The sequence below is a fragment of the Brassica oleracea genome, chromosome C7 (assembly GCF_000695525.1).
Source record: "Brassica oleracea var. oleracea cultivar TO1000 chromosome C7, BOL, whole genome shotgun sequence".
NCBI classification, from domain to species: Eukaryota; Viridiplantae; Streptophyta; class Magnoliopsida; order Brassicales; family Brassicaceae; genus Brassica; species Brassica oleracea.
In genome coordinates, this window is record NC_027754.1 from 44231753 (window position 1) to 44243564 (window position 11812).

The 11812-nt window shown below is 37.0% G+C and overlaps 3 protein-coding genes across 3 annotated transcripts; 2 read left to right on the top strand and 1 right to left on the bottom strand.

The window, feature by feature from the left end:
• On the top strand, window positions 1-483 carry LOC106304282 (napin-1A). Its single transcript, XM_013740694.1, has one exon. The coding sequence runs from the start codon at window positions 7-9 to the stop codon at window positions 481-483; it is 477 nt and encodes a 158-aa protein (XP_013596148.1). The 5' UTR covers window positions 1-6.
• A 2585-nt stretch (window positions 484-3068) lies between these two features.
• LOC106306990 (disease resistance protein At4g27190-like) lies at window positions 3069-7289 on the top strand. Its single transcript, XM_013743817.1, has one exon. It carries the CDS (start codon window positions 3542-3544, stop codon window positions 6569-6571), a length of 3030 nt encoding a protein of 1009 aa, XP_013599271.1. The 5' UTR covers window positions 3069-3541; the 3' UTR covers window positions 6572-7289.
• A 649-nt stretch (window positions 7290-7938) lies between these two features.
• LOC106304401 (dihydroflavonol-4-reductase) lies at window positions 7939-10043 on the bottom strand. Its single transcript, XM_013740811.1, has 6 exons — window positions 9819-10043; window positions 9348-9518; window positions 8911-9128; window positions 8665-8824; window positions 8376-8586; window positions 7939-8275 (listed from the first exon to the last, which is right to left on the bottom strand). Exons 1-6 carry the CDS (start codon window positions 9949-9951, stop codon window positions 8101-8103), a joined length of 1068 nt encoding a protein of 355 aa, XP_013596265.1. The 5' UTR covers window positions 9952-10043; the 3' UTR covers window positions 7939-8100.
• Window positions 10044-11812: the final 1769 nt, after the last annotated feature.

Here is an 11812-nt window from a genome sequence, read left to right on the forward strand (position 1 = left end):
TAGCAAATGGCTAACAAGATCTTTCTCGTGTGCGCAACTTTTGCCTTCTGCGTCCTCCTCACCAACGCCTCCATCTACCGCACCGTGGTCGAATTCGACGAAGATGACACTACCGACCAAGTAGGCCCATTCCGCCCACCACAGAAATGCCAGAGGGAGTTTCAGCAAGAGCAACACCTAAGAGCTTGCCAGCAATGGATCCGCCAGCAACTTGCGGGATCACCCTTCAGCGAAAACCAGTGGGGTCCTCAGCAGGGGCCGTCGCTACGCGAGCAATGCTGCAACGAGCTTTACCAGGAAGACCAAGTGTGCGTTTGCCCTACTTTGAAACAAGCAGCCAAGTCAGTTAGGGTCCAGGGACAGCACGGACCATTCCAGTCCACCCGCATCTACCAGATCGCTAAGAACTTGCCAAACGTTTGCAACATGAAACAAATTGGAACATGTCCCTTCATTGCCATCCCTTTCTTTCCTCCTTACTAAATCCTAGTGTTATCACACGATGATCATCATTGATGTGGGTTGTTGATGTATGTTTAACAACACACAGTCATCGTGTGTGTTTTATCAAAAAAAAAAAGGGTGTAATGGTAGCTTGAGACTAATGCAATAAGCTCTACTCGGTAATAAAAGAGAAGTTTTACTTTTTGTTCAAGTGTATCAGTATGCTGTAGGTCTTGCACCAAAAATAGATTACAAAACCAATAATAGATATCTTATATGCTTAGTATAATTAGCAGATATAATATGATTAGTATATTTCAACAAAAAAATATATGATTGTATACTTTTATTTATCTAATGCTTGTCGATTCAAGATTTTAGAGCACTGTTTTTAACACATAAATCATCCTGATACAAGATGAAAGTGGAGAAAATCTTTTACAAGAAAAAAAAAAGGAGAAAATAGACTCTTCTTATACATTAAAACAGAAGTCACAACCTTGATTCATGTATGATTTTTTTATAAAAATAGATCTAATTGACATATTCATAGAAAATCATGTTACATTTAATCCATAATCTTATCATTTAAATTTTGGGCATACCAGAATTTTTTATTGGACTATCAATAATTGGATTTAAAGAATAGATGATCCATTGGATTTAAAGAATAGATGATCCATTGGATTTAAAGAATAGATGATCCATTGGATTTAAAGAATAGATGATCCTTATACATCCATATGTTAAATAGTTAAATATTTGTCGATGTTAACTTTTAAAATTATAAAGATTTTTTTTAATAACAAAAATCATATTATCTAACATTGATTAATCTCTACTACCTTAAACCTATGAAAAAAAATTTTAAACTATATAGTTTATTTTAAAAATTAAACAAAATTGATATATATCTTATTAATTTTAAACTATATAGTTTTTCTAAATTTGTGAAATGTTACAATATCTTTGAATATGACAATAAAACAATATTTTATTAATCTTTATATATATAGTTACGATTTTAATAATGAAATAATAATCCAAAAATATATATATAGAAGAAAATACAAATACATGTGTAAGTTTAAAATAATCTATTCAATGAAAAAAAATACTGTAAACTTATTACGTTTTAAAAATTGATAGGCACTTATATTATAATATATACCAATTTAGAATTAAAAACAAAATATTAATATAAATGTAAATGAAAACAAAAACTTGTGCGGTTGCACGGATCTAGATCTAGTTTAGGTTAATACAAAAGCTGTAGTTCAAAAAGAAAAAAAAAAGTTAATACAAGCTCTATACAGATTAAAAACAAACTCTATAACTAGTCAGTGCCGGTCCAGAGTAATTAAACACCTAAAGCAAATTTACAAAATTTATGCCCCTAGCAAGAATCAAACCAAACATCTTTAGGAGAAATATAACCTCTACAGCCAATAGACCAACAACGTACTTGTGTTATTGGCGCCCAAAAAGTTTATATAATATTTGGTGAAGCCCATGGTTCACGGGCTTTTAGCCCAGGGCCGGACCAGTAACTAGTGACCACATTTAGTTAGAAACATAATCCGACTGCCTGTTGTTAACTTGACGTGTGCCGTTACAATCTCACAAGCATTCAATTCACCCTTCCTATGAGTCTGAGAGGGAACACAGAGACTCCCCAGCTGAGGAGGGTTCAGGTGTGATGTTAACAAACATTAGCATCTAGAGTCGCCACCTAAGCAAGGCTAATAACATAATTCAACCAAGTTTTCTGTTCAAATATATGATAATGCAAAAGATTAAAAAATTTAAACAATTTTACCCTTTTCTTTGGTCAAAAACTACCAGGCCATTCATATGGTATGGCTAAAATTGTCCAAATACAAAGTTTTTCATTATTTACGATTCTCTCAGATGCCCATAATAATGTGTCCCACTTTCATGTCCCGTACCCTGAGCCTGAGGTGGGCTCTCTAGATCGGCATAGCACTAATGGGCCTCCTTAATAAATAAAAAAGGCTTTTTGTTTGTTTGTCGTAATTGAGCAGAAACATCCCCACAAAATTGTACAGTGTTATTTTCATCCGTTGCCAATCGAAATCAGCTCCAGAAGTTCTGGATTTTCAATCAGAATCGTCAAGTTTATGGTTTAAGGTTCAAAATTTGAAGTGTCTAGTAAAAAATCTATGATCTTTCCGCAATTGCGAAACCGCTTCAGCGTATTTCATTGCCGCCATAGTTTTCATCTCGAGCTTGTCACGTTCCTTGTTCTGTTTTGAGGTTAGTTAAGAGGCAAATATTAGCATCTAGAGACTTATCTGTTACTGAGGATTTTAGTTGGGTAAAGGTAGCTTGTGAGAGTTAGAGACTCTCTAATATAATCCATTGGTTATAAGTTTTCAGCTCAAGCATGTCATGTTCATTGGTCTGTTTTGATGTTAGGTAGAGGCAATACTTATCTATTATTGGAGATTCGGGGACTATCTAATATATTCTGTCGGTTCTAAGCTTGAATATTGGGTCTTTGCAGATTTATAGGAGAGCTGAATCAGTTTCTAAGACAATCCCTTGTTGATATTTGCCTCTAACAACTCTTAGAATGCGTGCACGCTCACCTGTAAGTAGTTCATTTCTTGTCTTTTTCTTAGTAAGTGGGATTGGTGTCAAAGATGACATTTGAAAGAAGACAATTTGAATAGGTCGGAATCACGTTTAAGGCATAGAGTTAACCAAATAATAGTTTCGATTATTTCTGAAAAAGTAACAACCAAATTAGAAAGTGTCGATGAATCTACCCGAAGTCTTACTAGAAGTTTTAAAATAAAACGGGGGGGAGAAGTCTTCAAGTAAAGTTGTTGGAAATTTCAGATGCCAACTTCATAGATGACTAAATCAAAGGCATAAACATCAAAGTCTTGTTAATTATTTATGAAGACTTTATAAAGTCAGCATTTCTGACCCTTTCTATTCTAAGGAGACCATTAAGAAGTCGTTGCTGCTCATAGTGGTTTATCTTGTGGATATTTGATCAGTTGTTCTTCACATTTCTTGTTATCATTCCTTCTTACTTTTCTTTAATCTCGTTGTGAAACTCTTTGACATGGATTGTCTAGGCTCAGCCTTGGGTTCTTTCTTGGCAGAGGCAGGGCGTGGTATATGCAGATCAACCTATACTCGAGCCACTTATACCATCCGGTTCAAGTCGAACATCAACGCTCTAAAGAATGTGGTCAATGGCCTTGTTGAAGTTCAGAACAAAGTGGAGAAAGACCTCAAAACGTTGGAAATCAAAGGGAAGTCCTTGCATGTGCAACTGAGGAGATGGCTAAGAGATGTGGAAGAGATTGTCTCTGAGGCAAATTCAATTCAGGAAGGGCGTGTTTCATGTGCTCTGTCCTTGAGATGTAAGCGGGGTAAAAAACTTGTGGTAGTTCTTGATAAAGTCAACAAGCTTCAGAAGCTAGGCGTAGAGCTTCTCGACATATTTTCTTTGGAAGGAAGATCTGTACTAGTTGAGAGAATCATTGGACCCTCGATCGCTGATCAAACAGTAGCATCAAAGATGTTAGTCAAAGTTCGAAGCTGTTTGATGAGGGATGGAGTTCAAAAGATCGGTATTTGGGGTATGGGTGGAGTTGGGAAAACAACACTTGTAAGGGAACTGAACAATAAGCTGTGGAAAGAAGCTGATACGCAGCCTTTTGGTATGGTGATATGGGTTACAGTCTCCAAAGAGTTTGAATTGGGAAGGGTACAGAAGCAAATCGCTGAGAGATTGGATGTGGAAATCAGATTAGGCGAAAGCGAGGAAAGACTGGCTAGCCGGATATATGGAAGGCTTGAGCAAGTAAGTAGCTTTCTTCTCATTCTTGATGATGTCTGGAAACCCATTGATTTAGACCAGTTGGGGATTCCTGAACACAAGTCTACAAAGATTGTCTTGACTTCTAGATTTCTAGAGGTGTGCCAGAGCATCAAAACAGATATTGACTTCAGAGTGAATTACTTATGTGAAGAAGAAGCTTGGGAATTGTTCTGTAAAAATGCTGGAGAAGTAACTAGATTAGATCGTGTTAGACCCATAGCAAAAAATGTTTCTCGGGAGTGTGGTGGATTGCCTTTGGCTATCATCACGGTTGGAATAGCTATGCGGGGGAAGAAGAAGGTGGAGCTGTGGAAACATGCCCTTAAAGAACTCAAGAGTGCGGTGCCTTATGTCAAGAGTATTGAAGAAAAGATCTACCAGCCTCTGAAGTTGAGCTACGACAGGCTCCAGCCAAAGATGAAATCTTGCTTCCTCTTCTGTGCCTTATTTCCAGAGGATTACTCAATCGAAGTATCTGAGCTTGTGAGGTACTGGATTGCCGAAGGGTTCATTGATGAAACACAAAACTATAGCTACTTAATGAATCAAGGAATCACCTTGGTGGAGAATCTGAAAGACTCTTGCTTACTTGAAGAGGGTGCTCATGTTGACACAGTTAAGATGCATGATGTGGTTCGCGATTTTGCCATATGGGTCATGTCTTCCTCGCAAGATGATAGTCACTCTCTTGTCATGTCCGGTATAGGTTTGTGCGAGTTTCCACATGAGAAGTTCGTTCCTTCAATCCGAAGAGTTTCTTTGATGAACAATAAGCTTAAAAGGCTCTCAAATCAAGTGGTAAAGTGTGTTGAACTCTCAGCTTTGCTGCTACAAGGAAACTTTCACTTGAAGGAATTGCCTGAGGGGTTCTTGATATCTTTTCCAGCACTTCGAATTTTGAATCTAAGTGGGACATGCATAAGGTCGTTGCCCAACTCCCTCAACAAGCTTCATGAGCTAAGATCTCTCATCTTGAGAGACTGCTACTACCTTGAAGAAGTTCCTTCCCTTCTAGGGCTTGCAAAAATTCAAATTCTGGATCTTTGTGCCACTCGAATAAGGGAAACTCCAAGAGGGTTGGAAACTTTGAACAGCTTGAGACTACTTGACCTCTCCCGAACGCATCACCTCGAAAGCATTCCAGCAGGAATCATCCCACAGTTATCGAATTTAGAGGTTCTAGATATGACCCTTAGTCATTTCCACTGGGGCGTCCAAGGACAAACTCAAGAGGGGCAAGCAACACTTGAAGAGATTGCGCGCCTCCAACGTTTGTCGGTCCTCTCAATCAGAGTCGTATGTGTTCCACCTCTCTCCCCTGATTACAATTCCTGGATAGAAAGGTTAAAGAAATTCCAGTTGTTTATCGGTCCAACAGCAAACTCTTTACCTTCTAGACATGACAAGCGGAGAGTGACTATTAGTAGTCTCAATGTTTCAGAAGCATTCATTGGATGGTTGCTAGAGAATACAACTTCTCTAGTGATGAACCATTGCTGGGGTCTCAATGAGATGCTGGAGAACTTGGTAATCGATAGCACGAGTAGCTTCAACATGTTAAGATCTCTAACGGTAGAGGGTTTTGGTGGAAGTATAAGACCCGCTGGTGGATGTGTCGCACAGCTGGATCTTCTACCTAACCTTGAAGAGCTTCATCTGCGTCGTGTAAATCTGGGAACCATTAGAGAGCTCGTTGGTCACCTGGGGTTGAGATTTGAGACACTGAAACATCTAGAAATCAGCAGATGTAGCCAGCTCAAATGCCTTCTTTCATTTGGGAACTTCATCTGTTTCCTGCCGAACCTACAAGAGATACATGTTAGTTTCTGTGAAAGGCTTCAGGAGCTGTTTGACTATTTTCCAGGAGAAGTTCCAACCTCTGCTTCTGTGGTACCTGCTCTGCGTGTCATAAAACTAAGGAATCTTCCGCGGTTGAGGAGATTATGTAGCCAAGAAGAGTCATGGGGATGTCTGGAACATGTGGAAGTGATAAGTTGCAATCTTCTGAGGAATCTACCCATAAGTGCAAATGACGCTCATGGAGTCAAAGAAGTAAGAGGAGAAACACACTGGTGGAACAACTTAACTTGGGATGATAACACTACAAGAGAAACTCTTCAGCCTCGTTTCATAGCAGCTGGGAATATACCTACTGGCTCTCTTGGAATGTCTTGCTATCAGAGCTCCAACACAATTGAAGAAGCTTCTCCAATTTCTACTTTACAAGAATCTCAGGCCGAAGAGCTTCCTGTAGCTACGATGTAATCATGAACTTACAGAGGTGTGGATAATACTTGGCTCACTTGCAATATCTTGTCACCGGGGCTCCAGCTCAATCTAATAGAGAGATAAGAGGTTTCTCCAGTTTAGATAGAAGACCGAACGTCTGAGGAGCTTATGAAGGGACACTGTAATCCTCGAGTTGCAGAAAGTTTCAGGTTCAACAGGTGACCCTCACTTTGTCAAAAAGTTTTCAGGTTTGAGCAGTGAACCATGTTAGCCACTCTAGTTTAACCTGCTCGCATTTGCTAGGAGGCCTCAAAAGTGTCTGGTCTTCACAAAGGAGAATATTTAAGATGTCCGTTTTCTTACACTTTCATAAATTTCCTTTGTCAAACGTGGGTTTGCTGCTCTGGTCGACATACTTTGCAGAAAATCAAGAGCCACGAGAAGTCTCAAAAGGCTTGAGTCAAGAGCTTTCTTGTGCCAGGGACAGGGACAGGTCAGTATTAAGTCTTACGGTCCAGTTGGTGGACTTAAAAATATGTGTTTCATAATCAGTGATCGTTACACTAAACAGTAACAGGTTTGAAGTTGTTATACCTCAGGAATTCTCGGATAATTTTATTCTCCTTTTGTGTATTTGGTTTCTTGATTTATTCAGTTCCGTGCAATGAAAGTAAACATGAAATTTCGTTTTCTATACATGAAAGTATGTTTGTTACTGGAAACGTTAAAAGAATGTTCAAATTTTGCAAATAAAACGAAGAAATTTTATCTTTTTCATTAACCAAATAATCTTGTATACAGTAATTGGGTCAAACTTGATAGTTATTCATATTTGATAGATTTTAGTTATCATATACATGTTCATATAAAAAATAATTACGTGAGTTCAACTGATATAACATTTAATAAAACAATAATTAAGATATGTTAACTAGCCCATGAAAAATAAGGTATCTAACAATACATCATGAGTTCAACATATATTGGAGAACTGTGCCCCAAGAGGTAAAAATGCAATTAAATGTAGCTGTTAAATTTGATGAACGAACCAATAACTGTGGAACTAGTATAAAATGTCACCTTAAGTGTATACACGTGACTAATGAGTAATCAGGACGTCTGAGAGTAAGACAATTAAACGTTCAAACGATTATAAGAAAAGTCTGATAATGGTAGGTTAGTTAAATCCAATTATTTCCGCCATATCCATATCATGTACCCTCTAATCATATGTCATAAAGTCAGTTAAACCCGGTGATGTACAGGAGTAAGTTGCAGACAACAAAAAACCTAGTGGCCACTCATAACTTAAAATCATGTTTTGGTGCAGCTTTCTGTGATAATATACATGTTTTAGCCCATGGTTTGACTGGATCAAGTGTGGAAGGTACATTATGGTAGGAGAGATGAATGAGGAAGGTTTCTATTGTTGGTTCATTGTCTAACCGGTTTCGCTTTGGCAGTATACAATAGAACCTTCTAAATAAACAACTTGTAGGGGATACAAAAAGCTTTATTAATGGATTCTTTATAATCACTATGGCCTGATCAAAACTTCAAGCCTCTCACTGCTTGAGCCTCTGGTCCAAGGTAGGGAACCTAAAATTGATGGAAGCATCAATGGTTTGATAAATAATTTCATCAATACCATATTTATACTCAAATCCCAAGTCTCTTAACTTCTTTGAAGAAATCTTAGGCTTCATCAAACTTTGTCTCTCTTCCAAATCATCATCAACCCTATAAACCAAGAACAATAATTTTGTGAAAAGTTTTAGTCTAAAACAAAAGAAAAGAGTCGATAAAAGCATCTGAAGATTGTAAAATTTCAAAAACTTACTTATGAACTTTACATAGACACTCCTTAGAGAAGTGATTAAGCATCAACTCATGCATGTCAATATTATCAACACAACATATGTATTGACCTTCAGCTTTTGGTTCTTCCATCAGAAACAAATGCGCCATGCAAATATCTTCAATGTGTACCAAACCAATCGAACCCATTCTTTTGTTCACTGCTGATAGTATCGCAAACAACTTGGAGTCACCTAAAACCCAAAATGGTTTTGATATAATCCCCAACATTTTGAGTTATATATGATAATAACAAAAAAATACACACGCACCTGATATTGGAGACAAAAGAACTTGAAGGCTTGATGGGAGAGAAGGAGTAAGAAATGGACCCGAGACAGTAGTTGTAATAGCTGAAACAAGATCCATTCCTCTCTCTTTTGCATACCTAAATGCTTCTTCCTCTGATACTAGTTTCGATAGTACATAAACCTAGTCGTCCACACCAAGTCTAAAGTTATTTACAACGTGCCTAAATGAACTGTAATGATTTATACTATTGTAATGCTAGCATTTACCCATCCACTTGCTTTTGTTTTAAGTACATGATCAATGGGAGTCTTGCAAGTCTCATCTACGATTGATCTCCACTGTTCATTCTCATCTTTGGCTGTGAGGGTACTGATGGATGACGTGAAGACAACTCTCTTGACTGATTTTGACTTCAGACAAGAACCTAGTACGTTCCGTACGCCTTTTATCGCCGGGTCAACGACTTTGTTCTGGACATAACTGTCTGACATTCAAAACCAATACCACATCGATGAAACTTTTCCATTATTTACTACATTTTAAATTGACGTTTCACCATATCATGGTCAATGTTTCAGAGGATTATATTGGTCATATATAACATTCTAGTATTAGTACAAAACCGAAGATTTTGGTTTATAGCGGTTAACGCAATGTGAAAAGCTGAAAAAAAAAAACGGTACGTGCAACGAGAAGGTTGTACCTAGATTAACGTGATCCGGTGAGATATCAAACTCCATGGAAGCCGCGACATGGAACACGCCATCACAGCCCTTAACGGCGTCATCGAAGCTGCCTTCATCTTGAAGATCCGCTCGGAATAATCTAAGCCGTTCGTTTCCTCTCCACTTGGATTTTAAATATTGAGATTTTGCTGTCAGAGGAAGAAGCTATTAGGTTAACTCTGATTACTTCAAAGCTATTTTTCAAATCAGTCCAACTTTGAGTCTGATTAACCAATTCGTCCATAATTATTCTGAAACGCTCTGTAAAATATCTAAGATTTGAAGTTTCAAAAAAAAAGTATCTAAGATTTGATATAATTAAATTAACAAATTAACACTTCATAAATTTAACAAATAATTTCAGAGCCATGCAAAAACTTATATGATACCAACCGAATAGTTTCAAGAAATTGAAATTAGTTTCTGTTTTTCCGTAAACAAGAGAGTACCAAGATCTCTGAGAGTGGCGTGAACTGTGTAGCCTCTTTCGAGAAGAGACTTAACCAACCAAGAACCGATGTATCCACTGGCACCCGTTACGCAATACGTCGTCGCTTTTCCTTCCTCTCCGTTCAGCTCCATTGTCTCTCTCGCTTTCCTCTCCGAAAGCCAAAGTGGGTTTAGAGAGTTAATTATTAATTTTTGGCTTGTAACGATACCACCACCGTCTTTTGTCTGTGCTATTTTAATATTGCATGTTTGTTTCTTTCTGGTTTGGTGTTAACTTTTTTGTATTTTATAACAAAATTGTGTTTTCCAAAATCTGACGTTCGGAAAACTACGAGACAACCCCATTTTTTATTTCTTTTTGGCATTTTATGACATTTGGTAAGATAAGATTATTGTATCACTGGTGTTGTTATCACAGTGCATTTTGATATATATGAAGAAGAGAAGGTAAAAAAGATAGAACATACATCACTGGATAAGACAGAAGAAGAGTGAAATATTAAAAACAGTTAGCTAGCTGTAGAAAACAGCTACTTGTGCAGGTTTTTTAATTTTTGGCTCCTGACTTTGTTGCTTCCATTTATCTCGACGCCGTAGATTATGAATAACACCAGTCATGGAGCCTCATTTCCATCCAACTCTTGTGTCTTTCTAAGCGCTTTTGAAGAACTTCCACATCAAATAGGAAGGCTTCCAAGACATTGTTGGAATACTAAGATGGGCTGGGCCACAGATCCACACTTTACCCATCAATGGAATAATCATCTCGCAAACATCATAAGCAGTATACAATTTGTAGTTCTACAAAAAATCTTTAATATTTAATACTATGTAACTATATAGCTTATCGGTTTTATAACAATATTTATCTACGGATACGCCAGCCTACGTGATTAAAACGACAAAAACATGCAATCTTTGGATGCAAAGTGTGAAACCCCGCGTTTCTGCGGATCAATAATTTACAACTCATTTTCGTTATCTGCTAGATGAATTTATATGTATAGATATAATAATGTTTGTATACGTATTCGCATCTAAACTAGCATGATACTGTGATACAAGTAATTGTTGACATAATTCTTTTTTTTATAATAACTATTCTTGTCGACATGATGAAATGGTGGGTAGTGTCTGGCAGAGGCGAATTTAGAGAACATATTCAATGGGCGCATTATTTGTAACAAAATTTTACAATGTATGAAAAAGATTTGAACTCAAGATATGCATATATAGGCTGAGTTTTGCCATCTGTTCTACCAAAATTTTAATGTTTTGTCTATAAAATTGTGAATATCAATATAGTTATGGGTACACTTGCCACCACTACTCATAAGGTGGCTTCGCCCTGTTTGGTGAATAAAAAAGAGAAAGTTGGGTATTACATAGACACAAACCGCTTCACACATACAAAGATGGTATGGTAAGAACAATAAGGTGATCTTTGATTTCTGCGTGATAATGTTGTTAGCATCTTTGATTTCTGCGTGATAATTTTTGGAAACTTTGATTTCTGCTTGATAATATATTTTATTTATACGAAGTTCGAGTTATGCTCCTATATTTTCTTCCAATTAATCAAAACCGTTAGTAATGGTCAGATATAAAACACATGCTACTAACTACGAATGATTTACACCAAAAAACTAAGAATATGATTTGAACTGCATAGTTAAATGACCATAAGAATATGACAAATTTACAAGTAAAATTACGAGTCGTACTTCAAACTAATTTTCCAAAGCATTTCTAAGTACGACATTGATGTGAAATAAGCTGCGAATATAAATAACAGTAGATGTCTCAGCTATTATACATAAGGCTTTAGAATGTCTAATTGTGTTAACCTCTTTGTGACCCATCTTGTCAACTTTATTTTAGACACATGAATTTTATCCTAGCCTAAGGCAATCAAGTTTATGGCTAATTTTTCCTAAGTTTATAAGACCATCTCCAGCCATAGACATGGTGTTTGAGTTCTAAATTAATTTTT